This window comes from Balaenoptera ricei, chromosome 17 (genome assembly GCF_028023285.1).
Source record: "Balaenoptera ricei isolate mBalRic1 chromosome 17, mBalRic1.hap2, whole genome shotgun sequence".
Classification (NCBI taxonomy): domain Eukaryota; kingdom Metazoa; phylum Chordata; class Mammalia; order Artiodactyla; family Balaenopteridae; genus Balaenoptera; species Balaenoptera ricei.
In genome coordinates, this window is record NC_082655.1 from 15,263,185 (window position 1) to 15,288,842 (window position 25,658).

At 42.3% G+C, this 25,658-nt stretch overlaps 1 protein-coding gene across 12 annotated transcripts in view; it reads left to right on the plus strand.

Moving 5' to 3' along the window:
* MTSS1 (MTSS I-BAR domain containing 1) overlaps nt 1-25,658 on the plus strand; it is a 164,257-nt gene that overhangs the window by 17,933 nt on the left and 120,666 nt on the right. For all 12 annotated transcript variants that reach the window (XM_059902140.1, XM_059902141.1, XM_059902146.1 and 9 more), the window contains exons 2-3: nt 3,161-3,222; nt 7,437-7,510. In XM_059902140.1, the coding sequence (XP_059758123.1) occupies nt 3,161-3,222; nt 7,437-7,510 (136 nt within the window). The remainder of the gene's footprint in view (nt 1-3,160; nt 3,223-7,436; nt 7,511-25,658) is intronic.

The following is a 25,658-nucleotide window of genomic DNA, read 5'->3' on the forward strand; positions in this document are numbered from 1 at the left end:
AGGATTTGGGGCTCCCTGCGCAGGCCTTTTGCCATTCTGGTGTGTTTTCAGTGAATGTGCCTCACCTTTTTCTTTCTTAATTTATTTAATTAATTAATTTATTTTTGGCTGCATTGGGTTTTTGTTGCTGCACGCGGGCTTTCTCTAGTTGCAGCGAGCGGGGGGCTACTCTTCATTGTGGTGCGCGGGCTTCTCATTGCTGTGGCTTCTCTTGTTCTCATTGCGGTGGCTTCTCTTGTTGTGGAGCACGGGCTCTGGGCACGCAGGCTTCAGTAGTTGTGGCACTTGGGCTCAGTAGTTGTGGCTCGGGGGCTCTAGAGCGCAGGCTCAGTAGTTGTGGCGCATGGGCTTAGTTGCTCCGAGGCATGTGGGATCTTCCCGGACCAGGGCTCGAACCCGTGTCCCCTGCTTTGGCAGGCGGATTCTTAACCACTGAGCCACCAGGGGAGCCCCTCACCTTTTTCTTAAGAAATATTATGAATCATCTCAGTGACCTTCTCCAGGGGTTCCGTGGATGGGAGTGGCTGCTGCTGGGGAGAGGAGGACCTGGCTCCCGTGTCCCGTGTGCAGATCAGCGATGGTGGTTCCTTTGGCTAGAAGTTGATGGTCCGTGTCTCTGAACATCCTCAGGCTTTTCATAAAGCTTCTCATACTGTCTTGTGGACCAGAAAGAGAAGGGATGGCTAGATGAGGCTGTAATTGGTTAGTTGTACTCTCGTGCTCTTAAGGATGCTTAACTGATTTCCATCTGGACAGAGATCTCTAGTGACCAGCCAGAGGACTCTGATCTCAGCCTTTACCCTTAATTACTTGGATGTAGATGTAGAAGGCGTGTTCATACCTGGACTTGATAAGAAAATGGTAAATATATTAGGTACTATACTTGGGATTCCCCACAGTGTCTTGATGGGCCTGGAAAGGTAGCCTGAGCCCTCACAAGCTTTCATTCAACACAAATAAAGTTATGCTTTTGGGTTGAACAGACCCCCTGGGGCACAAAGATGGGATGGAGGCTAAGTGGTTTAGCAGATGATGACAGGACCTGTGCATGGGTGTTGGTGTCAATAGCTCAGATGTAGCTGTCAATAGCTCAGATGTAGCTGCCAAAAGGACTTCTGCCAGGAGCCAGTCAGACAGAATCCCTGGCCTGGTGCAGCTCAGTGTCCCATAGGGAGCACATCGCTGCTTGAAGGAATAAATCCAGCACCTGCATTTGGGCCAAGCAGGTCCCAAATGCCCAAATGCAGAATTGATGGTTGTGATCTAGCAGCATGCATGAAACAGACTTTAGGGTTTGGGTGGATTGTAAATTCACGGTGCTGTTGTTGCCAGAAATGCTAATTTGATCTTAAATTTTTTTAATGTAATGACTTCATTGTTTTTATAAAAATGATACATGACCCTTATTTAAAAAAAACAAAACAAAACAAAACTATGGCCATGGAGGAAAGTACAAACAAGAAAACAACACATTGGTCCAAATCTTAGCTCCCAGAAATATTCCATTATAATATTTGGTAGACGGTTTTCCAGATGTCTCTGTGCACATTTTCAGACAGACTTGATAGCTCGTGAAATGTATAAATGGGCACTTTTATTAACATGTTCTATGCAAGATATTTTCAAAATAAAAATATATTTAATTTTACTTTCAGTTAACAGAAGAATTGAAACTGAAGTGAAGTAATACTGAAGAAATTGCTGAACTTCAGATAACTGTTTCTTCTCTAGAAGAAATCAGTTTCTCAGACATTCCTCTCAAGGCAGTGGTTCTTAACTGGGGGTGATTTTGCCCTGTAGGAGACATCTGGCAGTGTCTGGAGACATTTTGTCACATCCAGTGGCATCTGTGAATGTTCCTGACATCTGGTGAATAGAGGTCAGGGATCCTGCTAAACACCCTGCAATGTACAGGAACCCCTCCCCTGCCCCCCACCCCAGCAAAAGAAAGAAAGAAAGAATTATCTGGCTCAGAATGTCAGTAGTGGCAAGGTAGAGAAACTGTGCTCCTAAGCATAAGAGAGAAAGATTATTAAAACCATTAGGAAGGTGAAATTATTATGTTTTAGGTCAGTTTCAGTTTTAGACTATTTTGATGGGGCTTCTATAATAAAAGATGAGATGATTAACTTCATTATAGTTTCTCCATCCCCTCTCCTTAATGACAAAATCAAGAGGTGTCATATGTTATTTTTACCTTGTCAAGGTTCGTAACATTCACATTCTAGCCTGCAGCTGTAACCGCCCCCCTCTAGTTTGCCCCCATCAGAATTGCACCTGCAGTTTTGAGTTCGTGTCTGAGCACCATACTTAGAAGAAAAGTAGAGACATGTGATGGAGTGTCCCCAAGATGCTGTGGGGATGTGAGGCAGGGGCCCGTGTAGACACAGAATTCCATCCGGGAGCTGAAGGAAGGAAAGCTGTGGATGAATGTGCTGCTTATTCTCCGTTCTTTGAAAAGATGTGTGTGGAAGCAGGATTGGTCTTAACTCTGTGGATCCCTAGAAGGTTAGAACTAGGGCTGCGTGGACCTAAAGGACAGGGTGGCTGATGTAGGTAGGCTGCCGTGGAGGGTGATGAGTTCCCTGTTAGCTGCAATGTGCTGCGGAACCACCTGTAACCATGTTGTTTGTAGGTGCTGGGCTCAAGCCATCAGCTGAGCAGCTGTATTTAGGTAACTTCCCAACCGCGAGATTCTGCTAGTCTACTAATGCTTCCCAATAGTCTCCTGTCCCGGAGAGGAGCCCCAGTCACTCTGGTTCCCCCTTCCCTGCCTTCTGGAATAAGGGTGAGAACAGCCAGAGCCATGATCAGGTGGTTCAGGGTAGAGCCTTAAATGGTCTACATATCTTGAATTTGGACCCACCCATCTGTTGACTCAAAAAAGTGATACATCCATGTATGGCTTAGATTCTGCCAAACTTGTTCCACTTGGTATCTGTAGTATTTACAGGATCACAGGGACTGAGCACATTCACAACCCATTTCTGAGCCAATACACTTGTATGTACAGTAATCTGGGCAACATGTCATAGACTGCCAAGGAAGAGAGCATATATAGAGTGTTTCCTGTATAATTGGAATTGAGTGTGCTGTCAATGTCTTCATCAGATGTCTATCACAGCGTGGCTTACTGACGTATGGCTTTGTTTTGTTGTAGGGGAGCTATCCAGTTTGGGAAGATTTCATAAACAAAGCCGGAAAGCTACAGTCCCAGCTTCGGTAAGTAGAAGCATGTCATCCCTAGGAAAACGGCAGCATCGTTAGACAAAGGATGGAATAGGATGGACCCAAGAGGCAAATTAGGGTTAGTTTTGGAAGTGTTGCAGATAGAGAAGCATGCAGTAGCGTTGCCACTTATTAGCCATGCGTCCTGACCTCTGATTTCCCGTATGTAAAATTAAACTCGTATCCGCTCTGTCTCCTTCCACTGGAATTTTGAGAGTCAAATGAAGTATTATATGTAAGGTAATAACGGGCCAGGTACATGGTAACAGTTAAATCTCACAACCCCAAGAGATAAGTAGTGTTGTTACTCCATTTTGCCGATGAGGAAACTGAGGCACAGATAAGCTGAATAACTTATCCAAAGTCACACAGCTAGTATTGATAAATGACGGAGCAGGGAATTGATCTGAGGCAGTCTGGCTCCACAGTCCATTCTGCTTACTGCCTATCCTTACAGAGTTTAAAACTTAGTTTGTATAATTCTATTTACATGAAATGTCTAGATAATGCAAATTTGTAGAGACAGAGGTAGATTTGTGGTTTCCTGGGGCTAGGTTGACTGCATGAGGGACCTTTTTGGGGTGATGGAAATGTTCTAAAATGGGATTGTGGTGGTGTTTGCATAACTCTAAATTTACTGAAAAATCGATGACTTATACACCTAAAAATGGTGAATTTTATGGTATACAAATTATGTCTCAATAAAACTGCTTAAAAACCAAGATCTAATGCTGATGTGCTCTAAGGGGCTATTATTATTGCCTCATCTTGTGCTTGTTAATATATCATTTCATATGAAATAGAAAATACGGCAACATCTTCTTGTTAAAGCTATATGCTTTTGAAATCAGTGAGGGGAGGGGTGCGATTGCACTTAGAGGGTGCTTGAAGAGGGTTGGGACATTAAAAAAAAAAAAAGCAGTTATTTTCACGACCCCTGTTCATGGCGTATTGGTTGGTTTGGATGTATGGGGATGGTTTTCCAGAGAACAAAGCAGGTAGGTGTTTTCTGGGATAAAAAGCCATGTGGATGACAGACAGAGGAGGGAGGAATGGCATGGGGTTCTTAGGACTTTGCCTGTTGGCACCAGAGGTCCCTGCCCAGAACTTTAGCCATAGGACTGGGCATTCCATGGCTCCCCAGTAGATTAGGAGAGAAGAACTTGGGAGACGTGGAACTTTCCCTGTCCATTATTCAGCTTCATGGGGCCTGGGATTTCCAGATCCATGAGTGGGCATCCAGATGGACCATGGGCTCCAGACTATGGCCCCTTTGCCACTTGTCAAGTCCTTTACCATTTCTTTGCTTACGAACCTTCGATTACTTTATCCTGGATCAGATCCAAACCCCTCTGCCCAGAATGTAAGGCCCTCTCCCCCAGCTCTGCCACTATCATCATTTATTTCAAGTAGGTTAGTCTCCATCCTGTAGGAGGTCACCTCCTGTAGTAAAACAGTAAAACATTTAAGTCCAACCCCTCCTTCCAACACTTTTTCTTATCCAGCCTAATTTAATTGTCTGGCAGGTTTTCAGGGTTGACCAAGGAAAAGATGCTCTTCCCCTTTTACCAGTGAGGAAGCTAAAGCTTAAAAGAATTAACTGATGAGTTGTCTTAAACATACAGAGTGAGGCTTAAAGCAATCTTATCCCCACTGGTACAAAGTACCATATATTTATATATATATATATATATATATATATATATATATGTATTTTAACAATACGTAGGCCTCCTGAGGGCAGGGACCATTTCTTTATTTTGTCAAACTACTAGTACCTGGCTGAGAGCACCATAGGAGCCTCAAGCACATGGTTTAATTTTCTGTGTTAGAGAACGCATAAGGATAAGACCGTAGAAGAGGCAAATAGTCTTGGAGCATGTAAGCTGAAGCACTCCTTTCTCCTGTTGATGGATGCGTGTTTGCTCTGCCCCATCAGAGAGAGCTAAGATGTCCTGTGACAAAAGCAGTCAGTGAAATATGGCTCATCGGAAGTCGGTGTTTAAAAGCTCTTAATTCGTCACACTTGACCACAGTCTTCGTTTTCACAGGAGCCCTGGTGACTGTGTAATACTCAAGGCACCTCTCCAGCTGGCTCATTAAATTTGGAAGATTGGCCTTGACTTGAATAAGAATAAATCCAGCTGTTGTATCAGATATAATTATAAATCAGAATGAGCCATTTATAAATCTCAGGGTGTTTGATAAAGCTAACTTTTCCATGGTGCCAACTCTTTAAGAAATATACTTTGAAGTGGTGTGTTTTTTTTGGTTTGGTTTGGTTTGGTTTTGGTTTTGTTTAGTGTGTATGTCATTGTGTCTTTTTTTTTTTTTTTTTTTTTTTGAGCAGGATATTCTCTTGCTCTACTGGAAAATATCAGGCCTCATTTTGAAGTTTGGCTCTGAGGGATCATAGCCCAGGTTTTCCTGGGGACCACTCCCATCACCTTCCAGGAACCTTTTGTTTCATAGCTACTCTTGCTTATGTTCAAAGGTCATTTCTTTCTTTTTTTTTCCCTCTCTGATTTGAACTCATTCCTTTTTAGTCCTTATTCTCATCTTCTTCCTTCAGCAATTTTGCATTGTTAGGAATGCTCAGTGGGGGCTGGATTCATGTGTGAAATACTTGGAAATTAACATCAGGCTGTAAATTCTGTTATAAAGTTCTTGTGAGTGAGCCTGGGGCTTGCTTGCTTGTCCTGGGTAATCACGGCCCTGAGATGCAGTGGTGCTTACTTTTCATTCAGTGGCATCTTGGACCATGACTCTAGGAACCAGGAGACCACAGAGTGCTCAAGGCATCTTCCAGTGCTCAAGGGGATGTGAAGAATTCAGAATAACTTCTAGGGCAGCAAATGAGTATAGTAACTCCTCCTCATTCTCAGCTTTTAGGAATTCAGAAGATGCTGTTTAGGTGGCATTCTAACGTTGAAAAAATAGTATCTCAGTTTCCCTATAATTATGATTTAGGGGGAAAAGTCACATAGCCTGGATCTTGTAGTAGGATGAACACGGCACTGTAAGTCATGCTGGGCTACTGGTCTCTGCCCTGGTATGAGCTAGTGATCTTGACAATCACTATGTAGCTGTGGTCTCAGTTTTCCCAACTCTGAAATGAATTGTTTAACCTAAACGATCACTCTCCAAGATTCCTTCTGCCAATCCATGTAGCTATATCGTTTTCCTACTCTAAAATCACTTTCACCTATACCATGTCTGAAAATTCACAACATGAAAGAAATGTTATAAATTTTCTTTGTAATTGACTCATTCTTAAAGTGATTCTCTATAGTATGGATTTCTAATTAGTTTTCAAAGTACACATTGAAGTGAGATAATTTTGTAGGTACTCATTAAGCAAGAATTCCTAAAAAATTAATAGGTAGTTTTTTCATTTAGTCATTTAGTAATTTTTTGTGTGTCTATTTTGAAGTCTGTTGGAACCATGAATTGAAGTTTATTTCTAGTATGCAAGTAGGTTTAATTTTTACCTAATTTTGTAAGTTATGTGTAAGGAAAGGGACATTGAAAAATGCCAGTCTGGTTTTTTTTTCCTACTGGCTTCCTATGGCAAGTACTGGATATGCCTTATTCATTTTATATATATATATATTCCACCTTATTTAGCAGAAAACTATCTTTTTATTGCCTAAAGATCCTTATTCTATTTTCCGTGCAATATACAATTGCTGTATACTTGTAAGTATGCAAAGTTTATCATAGTGCAGTCTCTTGTGAATTATCTTCATCTTTTGTCCTTTATACTTTGTCATTTCTTTTGGCTGGGGTTTGGACTATGGAATTTACATTAAGAAGAGAGATGTGTGAAAGGACAATAAAATTTAGATTTGGCAACGTCAAAAAAAAAATTTGTTCTTTTAGGCAGAAACACCTTTTTCCTCATTGGTGAAATTTTAACCTGGTGATAATTTATACTGTCAGGTGGAATGGGGTGGGAAGAATTGCTAGCATTTATTGACTAGCGCTGCATGAGCTGGACGTTATCGGGGGAGAGTGCTAATATGAGAAGGAGAAAGTTTTCTTAAGAATAAAGTGGGTCCACAAAGCCAATGGTTGTCCGTGTCCAGTCGGGTTGTCTCTCCTGGAGGGTTACTTTCAGTCCTCAGCAGTGGTTGCAGCCCTTTTGCTGTCATGCATCTGCTAGTGTGAGACATTCCTCATGCTTTTGTTTTCTGTTTGCATCTTAGGACAACAGTAGTAGCAGCAGCTGCCTTCTTGGATGCCTTTCAGAAAGTGGCTGACATGGCCACCAACACACGTGGTAAGCAGGTGGAGGGATGGCTCCCAGCGTTGACGGCGCTCAGTGTGTGGGCTCTTACCCTTGGGCGCTTTACAAGAATATAGAGCTTAAGTTATCAGAGCTTAGCTGACTCATATTTAAAAATATATAGATTTTTTAACTCTGTGGGATTCCACATCGTAGAAGCTGCAAATCGTTCTCTAGATAATAAAGTGCATGAGAAGAGTGAAAAATAAATGAAAGGAACCACTGTTTATGCCTGAGATGGCTTGTTGTGTTTTTAAATTAATTAATCAATCAATCAATTAATTAATTGGCTGCCTTGGGTCTTCATCACTGCACGCGGGCTTTCTCTAGTTGCGGCAAGTAGGGGCTACTCTTCGTTGCGTTGCATGGGCTTCTCATTGCGGTGGCTTCTCTTGTTGCAGAGCACAGGCTGTAGGTGCGCGGGCTCAGTAGTTGTGGCTCGAGGGCTCTAGAGCACAGTCTCAGTAGTTGTGGCACACGGGCTTAGTTGCTCCGTGCCATGTGGGATCTTCCCGGACTAGGGGTCGAACCCATGTCCGCTGCATTGGCAGGCGGATTCTTAATCACTGCGCCACTGGAGAAGTCCTGGCTTGATGTGTTTTTGTGATCGCTTTTAACGATGTGCTGGTTGTAGAGTCCTGAGCTGTGTGTTTGGTTGCAATTTGTTTTTCCCTCTCATGTGTCATCTTAAGATTTTCCTCAATCCCTTGTGGAATGAGAAGCAGTGAGAATGATGGGTTAGACCATTTTTTCTAGGTTCCCATAAAACGAGGAAACCTATTATAAGTAGCATCCTATTGTGTTGTGTCTGTTTATGTGTCTCCCACATTTGACTGCAAACCCCTCCAGGTATAGACTAGACGGTGACGTGTGCATGTCTGAACCCTCCGAAAACATAGTACCTGGAACACAGTAAGTGTTTAAAGTATGTTTATTAAATCAATGAACAAAGGGAACTCTTTTGAAAATTTGTAATGGTTTTTCAGTGACGGTGAATCATAGAAAAGAATATTCATAACGTGAAAGGTGTAGAGAAGAAAGTAAATCTGTCTGTATCCAGCACCAACATTAGAATTATGACATTACCCATAACCTAGAGACCCCCCCATTCAAAGGGGGTGCTTTCCTTTTCATTCTCAGAGAATCTCTCCTGCCTCTTTTTTTGCCTTCTTTCTGGGTCTGCTTGTGCACTGACGGCTATATGCCTGTTCTTGTCATTGTCTTGGTGACATGGGAAAATGTGGGTGTTGGAGGTTAGTGTTGGGGGGATTGCTCCCAGTCACACAAGAGTTAAGCTTATCTGAAGCCCATGATGGGTATGTACCTCCAGTGGGTTTCAGTATGTACCCATTTACCACAGATGCTTAATTAAATATTCAAATGAATTTTTAGTGAGGACTCTTCTCATTTAAGATGCTTGAAAACTGCTGATATTTCAGGCAGTGTCATGGGACCACAAAAATCAGTATATTACTCTACATGTCGTGGAGGAGCTTGTAGTGGCAGAGGGGCAGGGGGGATGCTATGTGCAAATGAAGAATTTCAGTGTAGAAATAATATGTTTGGTATGGTAATAGTGGTAGAACAGAGTGCTGGGAGAGTATGGAAAAGTGAGCAATTAGCTCAGGGAGTCGAGGAAATTCTCCCAGGAGAGGTAGTGTTTCTCCTCATTCCCAAGATGCCAACGGTGTTTCAGAAGGTTCCCTAGGAGAATGTGATGGAGACATCAGAGCATTGGTTTCTTCATGTGGTTTGTCAGCTTGACATGGGTCTTACCCAGTATCTTTTTCTAAGCCTCCTAAAAATTTTTTTACGTAACACGTATGTGTGTGTTATGGAACCTTTAGAATATACAAGTATAAAGAGGAATACAATGGTCATGCCAGTTGCACTGCTGTTAGTGTTATTGGGTCGGTTTTATCATATTTTCTTCGACCGCAGCAGGATCTGGAATTGGACTCATCAGTCATATGGATGTCTTTCTAGAATAGCCATCCGAGTGTGTCTTTCTTAAAAGAGTTGCTCCATTATTTTAAAGAACTTACGTATTTGGTGTTGCATTTTTGAGGCTCTGTGGTTCGTTAGTTTATATTTTAATGTTTAATTACTGGATGGGCCCTAAAGGATGGAATAGAGATGTATCCCCTGATTGTCCATAATTTCCTGCAGTGGGAACCTGGGTTTTTTGCAGACGCCGTTCCTGAGAGTGGTTCTTGGTGGGAAATTGAAGGGCCTGCAAGTTCTCATGGTTGAAGGGAGGAAAAACAATTATTTGTGGGAAAAGAAACCAAAGTAGCCTCTCTGTGGTGCTGGTGGAGGTAGAGAAGGAGTTTGGAGGTGATGTCGTTGACAAATGACAAATAATGTCACAGGGAACAAGATCGCTGCTTTGAGATTATATATATATATATATATATTTTTTTTTTTAATTAATTAATTTAATTTATTTTATTTTTGGCTGCGTTGGGTCTTCGTTGCTGTGCTTGAGCTTTCTCTAGTTGCGGCGAGCGGGGGCTACTCTTCGCTGCGGTGCACGGGCTTCTCATTGCAGTGGCTTCTCTTGTTGCAGAGCATGGGCTCTAGGCGCGCGGGCTTCAGTAATTATGGCATGTGGGCTCAGTAGTTGTGGGTCGTGGGCTCTAGAGTGCAGGCTCAGTAGTTGTGGCGCATGGGCTTAGTTGCTCTGAGGCATGTGGAATCTTCCCAGACCAGGGCTCAAACCCGTGTTCCCTGCCTTGGCAGACGGATTCTTAACCACTGCGCCACTAAGGAAGCCCCCGGCTTTGATATATTTTTAAACCATTTGATGTTAGGTCACTTTTAGCAATACTAGAATACTTTACATCTCGATGTCTAAAATCCATATGCACTGGGAGGAAATAACTTTATTGAATATGGGAGTGTGACAACTCACACGACCTAAAAAATGTATGGTTGATACAAAAAAGATATATTTTATGGAGACGATAAGAGAGAAACTTGAATGCACATCTTATGTTCAGTAAGCATCAAATTAGTTGTATTAAGTTAATTTTTACTTAACAATTGAAAAATATAGAACATGCTCTTTAGTTTAAAAAAAAGTCTTGTAACGAAGTATATAAAGTAAAATCTACCCCTCTCAGTACCCTTTGCAGAGATTGGGCTTAGTGTCTTCTATAGACTTTTTTGCATACTTAAACACATATGGGAGAAAAATTAGTCGTAGAACAATATGTAGGTTGATATATGGAATAAAATATATTCATAAGATCTTTTTCAAAAGGTAACCTATAAGAAACATTGTTCCCGTGCTTTTACTCCACAGTATAATTATCTTTCTATGTCAGTACCTAGAGATCTACCTCATTGGTTCTAGCAGCCAAATGGAATTTCACTGTCTGGATGTAGCACGATTTAATCATTTTTCTTTTGAGGAATATTTAGATTATCTCCACTTATGTACTGTTACAAGCTACGCTGCAGTTAATGTCCATGTATACATCCTTTTGGAGATCTGTGGGTAATCTCTTTTTAATGGTGTATGCACCTCCAAGGAAATGAAGACTGTTAAAAAAAAAAAAAAAAAAAAGCTTCAATCTGTTTTGGTCAGCAGCAAATATATTTGGGCTTGTGGTCATTATAGGCTGTAACTCTGATGCAGTTTGAAGTTTGATATCTACCCTCTGTGGAAAGTCCAGTCTCTTGCTTAGAGCCTTTAGATATCATTTTTTTGAGTCTTTCTTGCTGGAAAGATGAGAAGGGAATAGCAGTTATTCTTTTTTTTTTTTTTAAATTAATTAATTAATTAATTTTATTTATGGCTGTGTTGGGTCTTCGTTTCTGTGCGAGGGCTTTCTCTAGTTGCAGCAAGTGGGGGCCACTCTTCATCGGGGTGCGTGGGCCTCTCACTATCGCGGCCTCTCTTGTTGCGGAGCACAGGCTCCAGACGCGCAGGCTCAGTAGTTGTGGCTCACGGGCCTAGTTGCTTCATGGCATGTGGGATCTTCCCAGATCAGGGCTCGAACCCATGTCCCCTGCATTGGCAGGCAGATTCTCAACCACTGCGCCACCAGGGAAGCCCAGCAGTTATTCTTAAATGCGTCTCTTTTGGGCTAGTATCCAGAATCTCAAGCTAGCAGGTCTCTGGTTTCCAAAATATTAGCATTCCATATTGTTTCCCAAAGGGAATGGCTCTGAAAGGTCTTTGTCCTTTTTAGCAAATATTTTCCTGTAGCTATGAATATAATTTATTTAGGAAAATCTTCTAAAGCTAGGCATTATAAGAACAAAATCAATCTAGTCATATTACTATTAAGTAGAACGTGGAAATACATTAGAACTCTGTTTTATTCATTTTTTTTAACGAAAGAGTGTAAGTCGCTATTATAATGTACATGTTTAGGTGAATAATTAAACCATAATGAAATTTAAGAGTTAATCAACACCATAATACATACAGTTCCATTTTTTTTTGATGTTTGCACTCTGGAATGAATGTACAACTTGTGTTCGGTGTGAAAGTACACCTGTTTCTGTGTTATTGGCCGCAAAGAATTAGTGTCTCGGCATTTGTTGTACAAAGGATGCCTGACTTTTGTGAGGCAGGGTCTGCATTTTCTTCGTGTCCGTGATGGACCAGCACACGGGCTGTCATAGGAGTTGTTGAACTGACTGGTGTGCAGTTGTCTGGGTTGCTTAAAAAAAGAAAAGGAAAAGAACAAAGGTGGGGGGAGGCTTCTCAACCCTCGGTGGCTGGTGTTGGGGAGTAGCATTCCTACACCTGTAAGCGTACAGCCTGGTGCCCCCCTTTCACTGGAAGGCAGGGGCACGTCTTAGTCAGCACTGGCGCTTCGTGGCCCTTGCATCATTTGCTTGTGTCAGCTAGGGCCTTTGAGAGCATAATGCTGTGTGACTTTCATTTTTGGCTGCCTCAGTGTGCCTCTGTAATTACTTTGTAGCTTTGAAAAACCATCTCCGGGATGTTGAGATGATAATTACAGCAAACCCAGAGTGAGGAGTTTAAGATTCTAAGAAGGAAGGAAATGGATCCCCGGCCGACTAGATCATCTCTAATCACCTTTATTGAATACGTAACACGGGCTGGGCTCTGTCCTTCGTGCTTTACATGGATTGAGTCTTTTCATTCTCGAAACAGCGCTGTGAGGTCAGTGCTTATGACGTCCATTCTAGATGATGAAATCTGGACGAAGAGAGCTTCTCTAAGCCGACCAAGGTCACTTGGCTTGGAAGTGGGGAGACAGAAGCCTGGCCCAGAGTCTAGATTTTAACCATTAAATTTTGATTCCTCATTTAAGGTGCTCCTGGATTTAGTATAAACTTAAGTTTGCTTTTAAAGTTACTTGATCCTGAATGCATTAAAAAAACACACACACACAAAAAAACCCAACCTATGTAGCACCTTGGAGTAATGAGTAGATTGGGAGCCGGGATACCTGGGTTTGTCTTCTGCTTGGCCAGCTATGTGACCCTGAATAATTTTGTTTCACTTCTCCGGGCTTTGATTTCCCCACTTGTAAAAGGGGTTTCCCCAGGATCTAGTAGGGTCCTAGATGATCGCAGGTAACCTTTTTCAGCTCTGATATTCTACGATTTAAAAATCTCCTTTTGGCCCTATTAAATCTTAAAATACGAATGAAGTTGGACAGTCTAAAATTTCTCTTTCTATATTATCTTTAGAGTTTCCAATTTTCGCTTTGGGGACAAAGGGAGCGGAAGGAAGCAGAGTTAAGCAGAGGATAAAGGAGAGGGAAGGTTAGGCGAGAAATACGGTTAGAAGAGACCCGCAGTGTGTGTGCGTGAGGAGGGCAGGCGGAAGCTGGAACTTTCGCAACAGCCAGCGAGGTCCAGACGGTCAGAGGTGGACTTTAATCAGTGAGCCTGGATTGCCGAGGTTCCCTGAACTGATGAAGACAGTCTCCACAGCTTAACACTGAATGGCACAGTCGTGGTGCTTAAAAATACATTGTGTTTTTAGTGTAAAGTTTGTTAAATGCCACGCTCTCCTCATCTCGCTGCGTGGATCCTATCGCTTAGGAGGCTTGTTTTAAAGTACAGATTTCAGAGCCCTGCCTTATACCTGTGGTTACTGATTAACTGGGGGGGTGGAGTGGGGTGGCGCTTAGGAATCTCAGATTTTTTAAGGCTTCCCAGGAGAATAAGGCCTCTTGCCATCTTGCCGTCACCCACCTGTCCAATGACATCTCTACCCACGGCCGGCAGTTCCACCCACAAAAAAATGCTCTCTGCTCCCTGAATCCCTTAAAACCGTTGATCCCTTTCTTCTTGCACATGTGCATTCCAGACCTGGAGTGCCCTTCCCAGCCCACCCCCTCTCTGCCCCCTTTAGATGCTTGAGGATCTTCGGCTTGTCTTCCTAAAGCCAGTTTGAGAGTCACATCACCTGTGAACCTTTTGTCCCCACCGCTCCCACTCCTCTGTCCCCAGGGTAAATTGGGTCTCAGGCCTGAGGCCTCTGTAGCACCTTCTCCCGCTACAGTGTTGACCTCCCTGTGTGGTCACCATCTTCCCCACTAGACTCAACTGCCTCCAGGGCAGGGCCTGCATCCTGCTTCTCTCTGAGGAACCCAGGTTCCCAAATGCTGGTAAGTATCTGGCATTTAGCAGGGGGCAGACAGTGTTTGCAAGAAGCCCTTGGAGGATCCAGGTGAAGAAGGCTGTCATCTCTGGGGGCAGGAGGCTGGTGAGATGGGGTCTTTGGCCAAATTCCACTTGGGAGTTCAGAATTTGAATCTTGGGACCCTTCTCTGAGGTTGAGTCTCAGGACTGAGTGAGTTTGTATTTCATTGTAGCCAAAGAGGGCCCAGCAAATCCATGATGGGGGTCCCAGGAAGGGAACAGGTAGGTGAAAGGCAGCTACCTGCTCTTGGCTGGGGTGGGGGAAAAGGGGGAATCTTCCCTTTTAGGGGAGGAGGCGACAGGAAGCTTGTTTTCAAGAGGCAGCCAGACTGGTTTTGTTTGCCCCCAAGTTTTACTTTAACCAGGTTGTTTAATTGAAACTTCACTGGCCCTTAACTTCTGGGTTGACTTCGGTGTTTGAGACTTGAACTTTCTTTCATGTAATTAAGTCATGATTTCTACCTAGGAAGCTACTCAGCCACAAACTGAAAAAAATAAATAAAATAAAATAAGAAAGGTCATAAGAAAAACTTTTTTGCAGGCATGGAACTGCATATTCTTTGAAGATGACCTTAAAGAAACATGGACACTTTCATTCACTTAATTAAAAATAAAAAGGCATAAAACTGCAATCCGCTAATCTATAGATGTGGCGATAGTTCACTAAACTGGTTTTGTACTCGGATGGCCCAGTTCAGGTTCCTTAGTTATTGTCCTTAGGATTCTTAAAGGAGGAGAGACCTTATGAGTATTTGAGAAACAGCTCAATTGTAATTTTTCTTTAAGAGCCAAGCTTATTGTTGTTAAAGATTCAAGGATAGTGTATTAATTTTTCTGATGATCTTATTCCAACTGAGGCTTTATAGGTAATGGGGAGCAAAAGGAATCTAGCAGAATGCATGTGGAGCCTCAAAGTTTTATGGAAACCTGCTGGTGTTAATCTTACTTAGAGTCTGTATATGGTTGCCATAGGGCCAAGCTCTGATTTTCTGGAGGCTTAGCACATTATAGGTGCCCAGGAAGCAGTTGCTGATTTGTTAAATAAAAATTGATAAAGTGAAGTACTTCATATCTTGCTTGCATAGTGGATGGACCAGCAGCTGGTTTCTCTAATGTTTTAAAACATGAATCTAGGCAGGCTGTATTGACAATGACTCTCTATTGCCTTTCATTTTTGGGGTTTTGAATTTGACCTCTTGACTTTGATTCACATGAATTATTCTGAGGAAGCCCGAAGCCAATTTTGCCCTGCTGATAGTTACTTCTTTTTTTTTTTTTTAATTTATTTATTTTTAATTTTTATTTATTTTTCGGCTGCATTGGGTCTTTGTTACTGCACGCTGGCTTTCTCTAGTTGCAGCAAGCGGGGGCTGCTCTTCGTTGTGGTGCGCGGGCTTCTCATTGCGGTGGCTTCTCTTGTCGCGGAGCACGGGCTCTATGTGTGCAGGCTTCAGTAGTTGTGGCTTGTGGGCTCTAGAGCGCAGCCTCAGTAGTTGCGGCTCATGGGCTTAGTTGCTCCCCGGACCAGGGCTCGAACCCGTGTCCCCTGCATTGGCAGGCGGGTTCTTAACCACTGTGCCACCAGAGAAGCCCGGTAGTTACATCTTGAAAATTCTCATTGCTGTATTGTAGGTGGGTGTGGGGAGTAAGTAAGAGCAAAGCTATGAAAAATAACATTTTAGTTGATTAAAGCGGGAAATTGGATTAGCCAAGACAAAGCTACCTTTTCTCCCATATTTCTTGTTTGTTTCCTTTTAATTGCGTTGCTTTTTGCCAGGGCTTAACACATCCTGCGTGTGCCATGGTGAGTGACCCCAATGCGGTCCTGGCCTCATGGAGCTTTTGGGCTGGGCCAGGGCTGTTCTCTGTGATAGAATTTTCTGTGGTGATGGAAATGTTATGCGTTTTTGCTGTCCAGTATGGTAGCCACCAGCTACCTGAGATTATCAAGCACTTAAAAGGGGGCTAGTGTAACTGAAGAACTGAATTTATAATTTTTAAATTTTAATTAGTTTTAATTTAAATAGCCACATATACCTAGTGGCTACCACATGACACAGCATGGATATAAGGAGTATAACAATTCCTACGAAGAAAGGCTAACAGTAAATGTACATATTTTATGAGTCATCTGATTTATTGTTTTATATCAGAAAGCTTTACTGTATACCTAGTATACAGTAAAGCTGAGAGCTTACTGTATACCTAGTAAAGAATGCAAAGAGGTGTTGTTTCTGAGGCACTGGGTCAGTGGGTGGTAGAAAGGTTTAGACAGGCATGTGGTGGTGGAGTGTTAGGTGGAGAGGTACATGTAAACAATAATAATTCCCAACAATAAATGCTTCCACCTTCTTTTTATAGCATGTCCGTTTTATCCGTTTCATGCATTCTCAGTGGATAAGATATCATTCCAAAGGGGGTGGAAATTGGTTCTTGAGCAGAGAAGGGGGTCTTACCCTTTTTATGTATCAGGTACAGATATGCATACAGTAATACGCAGACATACGTAGGTCTGTGGAATTAACATTTTATGAGGAGGGGGGTGATTAGGAAAAATGTGTCCAAAAAAGGCTCTTTATGGGAGCAGAAAAAATGGACAAGCTTGAGAAAACTGTTTTGTGATGAAGCCTAGCTTTTAAGAAAGGTCAGCCTTTTGCTTGTTGCCCCCTTCAAGGTGCATTAAAGGAATTTTCACGAACCTGAGGAGGGTGATTGCTGTTGACGTATCTCCTTTACTTGAAATATCTTGGCAAAATGAATCCGTATTACCAGATTCTGTGGTCAGAAAGTCACCTAGTGTTGAACAGTAAGTGGATTCAGAGGCATCCAAGACTGGGTTTCCTTCTCACGGTTGTGTATTCACCATTTGTAAATATTCTGAACCGTGATGAATGCAAAGAACAACTTTAACGCTGGGTTGTGTCAAACTGCCCTTTATTAATTGGGCTTTGTAGCTGTAATCCTTTTAATGAGGATATGTGTGTGTGTATGTCTGTCTATACACACACATATCTATACAAACAGTATCTGTAACAACATATATAACAACCTTTGTGTATAACATATATATACATGTGTGTGTGTATATATATATAAACATATACATATACATACATATATATATTAGCTGAAAGAACTGAAGCATCGGACTGGTCTTAGCAGATTCTTGCTTAGAATGACAGAGAGACAAATACTCTGTTCCAGGATTACTGGTTTCTTTGTAGAGCTCATCTTTGCTGAGGGCTATGGTGGGACCAAAACCTGGAATAGCTTTACTGTAGCCTTATTCACTTCCTTCAGCCCCTTAAGCCACTCCGAATGTGTGTATATATATGTGTATGTAATCTATGTTTATATTGAATACCTATGAGTTTCAATCTTATATGAAGTACAAAAAAACTTTTGTAAATTATTGCTATTTCTAATAATATGTAACCTAGCTAAAAACTGTACGCCTATTAAATATAGCTTCAAGATATAAAGTTTCCATCTCTTCTGAGATTTTGGAGCTATCGTTGACCTAGTAAGGGATGACATAAAAAGATATAATGCCTTTTAAAATGAGCTCATAAATGTGCATTCTGCTTTGGGTTTCATTATTTTGATGTTTTTCTACTCTGATAGACCTTGAGTCCTTTTAATTCATCAGCACAATACATTTAATCCTACATATTCTGCTTAGGATAAAACAACTTTTTAAAAATGGCCCTGTGAATGTGAGGTTTGTTTTATTACCATTTTCCATTTTTTAAAAACGTGATTATTTTTTGGTTTGCTTTATATGAAACTCAGACTTGGTGTTGAGTCTAGCACAGTAGGGAGACATGTGGATTTTAAACTTTTTTTTTTTTTTTTTACAAAGCACACTATAGGTAAGGACTAGGAATAACAAAGGAATCCATATATTTATTGAGTATTTTAATTTAATAAATTTCTAAAAGAAAATCTTATTTTCTGTTTTTTTCCCCTCCTTTTTTGTGTTAAAGGAGTTAGGAGATGGGGACTTTGTATATTCAATTAATCTGATGGGCAAATTTGTATATTCCAGGAGATTTGGAATCATGAGCCAAGCATCACTGGTGCTGAAATGAAAATCCCTCGTTTCCAATCCTATCTTGATATTAAAAGTGATCCCTGACGATAGCATCGTTTCCCGCTCTACAAGTGGCTTATTATTGATCTCTGATTGGGTAGCAACAGTTGCCAGAGATGGGCTGTTTCCTTGTGGTTCCTTGTGTCCTGCCTAGATGGTATTTGGCTTTGCACTGCACCTTCCCGAAATGACCCTTGAACAGTTATTGTGCGTTAGCCTGAAGGGCACTAACCTGAGTCCCACTTTTACATACTTATGTTCTGGGTGTCCAGAGCAGGATGTCACTAGAATCCTAATATCCTCTACCAGGGAGAGTTAGGGATGTAAAAATCCCACCCCCAAGCCCTTGTGTCCAGTTAAGGCTCTTCCTCCCACTAACCAAGAGGAGCATTTGCTCCCGCTGAAGTCAGTAGTGTTTCTCTGGTTTGACTTAATTCAAGCAACGCCAGGGAAAATATGATGCGTGCTGTTCTGTTTAACCTCGGCAGCCTTAATAAACGCTGGTGAATTACATGGTGGTGGTGGTAGCAGTGGCAGTGGGGAGGAAGGTCCAAGCGTGGAGGGGATGTGTATTTTTATGGGTGACTGGGTTGGTCTGCGTGCAGCATGGTTATTTGTGTCATTAGGCAGTTTACATAATGAAGTGGTTTACTCAGCAGCTCCATCCTTCCAGCTGCCTGCAGGGCTGTCTGCACAAGCAGGGGGGACTCTCCCACCATCATCTGCCTCCCGCCCTCCTCCCCACCCTAGCTCTTTCCCTTTGCTTTTCGTTTTGGCGTAAAATAACTAATAGCCCTCCATCCCACCCCGCTGCCACACACGCAGACATACCAGAGTCACGTTTGGTAAAATATAATTTAGCATTAATGAAAAAGTGCAATTATTTGAATTCATACAGATGAGGCAATTTTTTTTTTTTTTAAACAATGCTTGCTTATGGAAGATCATTTGCCATAGAGTTGTGAACTTGGTTTGTTCTGCCTGCCTCAGATAAAAATAACCATTTGTAGTGTAAGCGTGAACTTGAAGACACTAGAAGTTGTCAAACTAGTATTTTTCTAGGCTGAGTCTATTCTGCCTGATTGCATAGCTGCCTCCCCTCTGCTCTGATAATAAAGCCCCAGCCTGAAAACATGCACAAAATGTGAAAACTACTTTGAACTAAAAATTTCACCTTAGCTGTTCATTTGTGCTCTGCTGGAAGAAACATGTGTTATTGGGAAATCACTCAGAGAAGAGAGAAAGAGAAAGAATATTGCAAAGGTCTGCCCTCACCAAGAATCTGGCAGTGAATTCTCCTGATACAATTTAAAGAAATTTGATTTTTATACACTGCTTTTGGAAACATATCTGTGGCCTGACATGAGAATTACCTGGAGGTTTGATGCCTTGTTCTGTCTTGTTTAACATAACGCTCTGGTTTTTCATTTTTAGAAGGTAGAGAGTCTCTCTTCTAGACCATCTAGTATGTAGTGCAACCTTTTCATTTTTACAGGGCACACTCAGCGAGCTGAAGTCACTTGCCTGAGGCCGCTAAGCTTGCAGGGGGGACAGTGGGATTCTCACTCTAGGTCAGGGCTTTCTGTCCTGCGGTTTCCCCTGAAAGCCACCTGGCCAACTGCTTGTTGACTTCAGCTCTTGAGACCATTCAAGTAGGAAAGAACATGAGCTATGGAAAAAAGCTCCGTCCTGGGCTCTCAGTTGATTATCGTTAGTCAAGACTTTTGTTGGCTTGTTTGTTTATACAGAATCCTTGGTTGTCTGGTTTCCCAAAATAGTTTTCCACTTCCATTGCAGTCCTTTCCTTTTCTATGGAAGATGTTTTTGTTTTCTTTTAGCCCTCTGTGTGTGTGTGTGAGTGTGTGACAGCCTGTTTTGCTTATATTTTAATCATCTGTTATGTTTGACATAAGCATATTTATCTGTGAGAATAACTAGGCTTCTTTCATCTACGTTGTCTTAGTTTTGTGAATATATTGATCTACACGCGCGGCACACACATACACACACGCACATACACACACACACACGGTATGTTTTTTGATTCCCAAATGTTTAAAATTGCCATGAGACATCTTATGTCTAGTAAAAAGATACTGCTATGGAAATCTGCAGCATTTCCTGCTGTGAGTGCCAGGGCCCAGGGACCCCGGTTACCATGGAAACCAGCATGGAGCCGCTGGGTGGTGCTTTCCTTTAGAGCTGCATTTGAGTGCATTTTGCAGTCCGCTACAATGCTGCATCTTCCCCCCACCCCCTTTCAAATTAGGAGGGGGAGAATGCTGAGTGATTACAAATAAAAAGAAACTACTGTTTCAGCCAAGGCAGAAAGAGATCTTTAAAATGTACTGTTTTAATGTGATTGTCCATAGTGGGGCAATACAGTTCTCTGAAGATGGCCAAAGGTACCTGATAAAATACAAAGGAATTGTGGAGGAGATAGTGAAAATGGAACCTTCATCCTGTGCTACTGACCTGCAGGCTTCTCTTTCGGAATGACGGGCGTGCAAGACTTACACGGGCTTTATTCCCACTGACTCTGGTTGAGCCCATTCAGTTTGTCACAAGGGCTTGACGGCAGACAAAAGACCTTCAGCACTCTGCACGTGCCTGCCACCCTCCATTTCCTGACCCCTCTCTCTCAGAACCCAGCCGGAGAACCAGATCTGAGAGCCTGGAGAGCTCCCCCAAATTTTAGCCCTCGATTTGCCATTTAAGCACATGAGTGCCATCTGTGCTTGTTGAAAGGCAGTGCTGATTATGAGAGCGGTACTTCATTCGGATGATACCATTTAAAGCCAAGCGCAAGATGGCGTTGCTTGTGCTGGACCTGGAGGAAAAAACGAACCGTGTAAACACACCCCTGACCTCCCAGTGGTGGTGGTCCCGTTGGTCACTGGCCACAGGTGGGCTTCCAGCATGTTTGTGAGGGAGATGCAGTGATCCCCAATGCCAGGCTCCCACTGCTCATCAACAGACTCCTGTTTCATGAGACTGAAGGATAATAAAATTGCATCCAACCATGTTAGATGGATGCCTTTGTGCTCTGGTGTTTGCTTTTCCAAATGTGTGTGTATAAAGCAAATGCCAGGAGTGTGTGCTATTCGGAAACAGTGAAGTACCTTGGAGCCTTTGCCTGTCGCAGGCGGCTGGGACCTTAGTCCAGCCTTGGCCTTGAGGATCTATGGAGGGCCCTCTACCTGTTGAGGCTCTCAGCTAGCCCTTCAGCTGCTTGATCTCATTGAGGAAGGTAGAAGGAACCCCGTTTTGCAAACAAGGGAAACCGGCCGGTGACTTGAAGTGCCTTGGTTAAAATGCCACACAGCTCTGAAGCAGCAGGGCCTGGAGTGTGTGTATCCGCTCTTCAGGACCCATCAATCCACCTTCTTTCCACCTCTGAGTTCAGTTGGATATATGGAATCACCTGGGAATTTAGAATCTCAGTCCGTCACTCTAGACATTTCGGGCTGCATAATTCTTTGTTGTGAGGGCTCTCCTGTGCATTACAGGCTGTTCAGCAGCATCTCTGGTCTCTGCTCCCCGGTTGTGAAAATCAAAAATATTTGTAGCCATTGCTGAATGTCCCTTGGTGGGGCAAAATGACCCTGGTCGAGAACCACTGAGCTAGACCTCTTAGGTGTTTTTATTTGGCAGTTTGATGGACCCGCGGCTCTGCCTCTTCTTGAGGCAGTTGTGGGCAGCTTGGTTCATTTAAGCTAGGCTTTAAATTATTCATAACTATTTTAGGATTTTAGAAATTTGACGGTCCATGCATTGTTTCATCTGGGAAATGACCACCATGCTGAGTTGTGTGTAAAACTTTGTGAAGAGTCCACATGTTACCAAAAAGGAATGCTTCCTTTTTACTCGAAAGGCCATTTCCCACAGTGAAAATATGCAGGGTTTTTTGTTTTTTTTGTTTTTTTTCCAAAAGATTAACTCAAATAAGAACAGTGAAGGAGTTGAACAGAGTGCTGGAGTTTTCATTCTAGCTGAGCTGCCCTCCTTCTCGGAGAGGCTGTGCCTGGGTCAGGAGGCTGGCTGCAGGCCATGCAGGCCATGTGGCCTTGGTGGGTCAGTCTGAGCGGACACCCTTTGGTTTTGTCATCTATGAGAGGACAGTCGGGTCTGCTGTACCTGCTTGTCAGGGTGACCGTGGAGCTCCAATGAGGTCGAGGCCGTGAGAACCCCAAACAGCTGTGACACAAGATTACCTGTCCCTTCTGGGGCCTCTGCTCACATCAAGACGCGGTGGGTTCCCGGTCACTTCTAGATCCCGGCACTCACTCCTGATTCCACTTCTGATTTGTTTGCCTGTCTCCTCCCAGCTTTTGCCCCTACTCCAGATCCACTGAGGTCACTGTTTTTCCTCCCAAAAGACTTTTTTTTTTTTGACATTTACAAATTCCCCTATTACTATTTTGTTTATTACTCTTATATTTTATTATGTTTTTTCTAATTATTACGAATATTTACATATATTACATATAATGATTATTTTATTATACTGCTTATTAGATTTGGGGTATTATAATGGGAAAATGAATGAATTTTGATTTTTGATTTTTTGAATTTTTGATTTTTCTTTTAATGTTTCATTTTTTTTCCTGCTTTACTGAAGTACGACTGACAAATGAAAATGTGTATATTTAGGTTGCACAGTGAGATTTTTAAAGTTGTACAGTGTGATAACTTAATATACGTATTATACGTTGCGAAATGATGTCCACAGTCAAGTTAGTTAATAGATCCATCACCTGACATAGTTACCAGTTTATGAAATGAACGTTGAGTGTTTTAGTTATCTCCCCCCTGCTGGTGGATAGGGAATCTCACCTTCCCCTGCGTGGGATGTTCTTCTCCCTTACCTCCCCCCGCATACTCTAGCTGATCCCTTAAGGCTTCTCTCAGGCAGTCTGTCCTCTGGGAACCTTTTTCTCAGTCCTCAAAGGGGTTAGGAGCTGCCCCGTTTTGCTCCAAGCCCAGAATCTGGGCACCTCCTGCTCTCTCCCTGTTCCCTTACCAACCCATGAGCTTCCTTAACGCCAGGACTCATTCATTTATTAACAAATAGTGAGCGCAGTAGTGTGCCAGGCACTGTTCTGTTTTAATGTGAAATTCACATAGCACAAAATTAACCAATTTAAAGTGAATGATTCAGTGGCATTTAGTATTGTGCAACCACCACCCTTGTCTACTTGCAAAGCACTTGCATCACCCCAAATTAAACCCTGGACCCAGGATGATGAAAGAGGTCTGGAAATGGCTAGGATAGTGGTGATGGTTGTACAACCGTGTGGATGTACTTGAATGCCGCTGAACTGTAGCCTTAAAAATGGTTAACAGTGCAAAGCCGACTTTTAGGGCAGTGAAAACACTCTGTGTGATACCATATAATGGATACGTGTCCTTAAACATTTGTTCACATCCATAGAATGTACAACACCAACAGTGAACCCTAATGTAAGCTGGGGACTTTGGGTGATAATGATGTATTTGTGTAAAATTCATCAGTTGTAACAAAGGTACCACTTTATTGGTAGATGTTGATTAGTTAGGGAAGCTATGCATGTATGGGACAGGGAATATATGAGAAATCTCAGTACTTTCCCCTCAATTTTGTTATGAACCTTAAACTGCTTTGAAGAAATAAAATCCTAATTAAAAAATGGTTATAATGGTAAATCTTAGGTATATTTCACCACAAAAAAACAAAAAACCATGCCCATCAAGCATTTACTCTTCCCTCCCTTACCCTGGCCTGTTTTGTGTTGTATTCATCATTTCCTTAGCCATTAACAAAGTTGTTACTAAATAAAACTTTGTCTTTGTAATCTCTTCAACAGCTCTGTAATGGGAGCTGTACAAAGACAACTGATTTGTTTTTGTAATCTCTTCAATAGCTCTGTAATGGGAAAAGTTATCTTTAAGGCAATTTATTTATTTAAGGGTTTTCTACTTCTCTACCAATATCTCCATAGAAATGCCTCTTAAACCAAAGCTAATTTGTAAGTTTATCTGCCCATCTTGGTTATTTTTAGTTGACATTTTGGGCTGATAATGGTGATCTTGGTTCTGTACCTGGTGATGTGTGTCTGGCACACTTGGGAACAAAGAGGTATTGAGTCTTTCAAATACATGTAGTCATACCACATCTAAGGATGTTAAAAGTTTTTGATTACTCTTTCTCACGGAGGAGACAGAAAATGAAACCATCCTTTCAGAAATCAACATTTTTACTCCGATTTTGTCCTTGAAGTATGGCTGCCTCGTTAATCCTTTTCTTTCTGCTCACAAGTCACAAAATCTTGTTTTTCTCTGTTGCTCTATAATTTATAAAATTGTATTGCAGTTGGCTTGGGTAGAATTTACTTAAGCATAGTTGAGCCTCTAGATTTTCTTTCTGGCATAGACAAAAGCATCATTAATTATGAATATGAATTCCTTTTGCAAAATGACAAGATTGAACATTTCCTCATGCCAGTATCCCAGCTGTCTCATTCTGATGCTCAACAAAGACTTCTAGAGATTGTTTTTAACAGCCATGGTATCAGATACTAAAAAGAAAAGCTGAAAAGAATGCAGAGTAGCTTACTGTTCATTTGTCTAGAAAAAAAAACAAAACATAATGAAGGGTTTTGGTTTTAATGTGGCCGTTTCCACTCTTGTGATGCATTTGAGGTCTCAAAGTTTTGGCCATGGCTGCAAACCAAAGGATCATTTCCGTTCTCTAAAGTGTTCTGCTGTTGACAGATGCAAAATTCCATTTGTTCAGATGATCAGTGCTTGAGAATCCCAAGACTCAGGTCACCTTGTTGCCCGCCCTCTGAGGAGCTGAAGCTCAGTCTTGGTTTGGCGATGGAGGTGATGGGATGGGAGGTGATGGGATGGGAGGGGATGGGAGGTGATGGGATGGGAGGTGATGGGATGGGAGGTGATGGGATGGGAGGTGATGGGAGGGGCATCGGTAGCCAGTCAGTGCTGAGCCCTCACTGTTTGCCATCACTGAATCATTATGGCCTCACCACAGTCACAGGGTAGCTTCTATTCCTACCACTGCAGGAAGTGAACTAGGGTCTGATTTCAGAACCTTCAGGCTTTTCACCACCATGTTCTGTTGCCTCAGTCCTGAGTGTGTCTGCCCAGCCATCGGTTGACCATCTCAGTGAGTCAGTTTCTGATGTTCCTACTTGCCCTGTATCCTGTATTTGCTGCCAGAGAAGTTGACCCAGATGTGGTCCTTCGTGTTAAAACCCTGGGAAGAGGTTGTCTTGCCTCTGGCCTCCAGCTGGGGTTTTCTAGACTGGAGATGGACCTATGTTGTTACATTTCTTTCCAGCCTATCAAAGAAGCCATTACTCTTGGGAATTCCCTCCTAAGTTCAGAGCTCAAGGCTCAGAGATTTTGTGT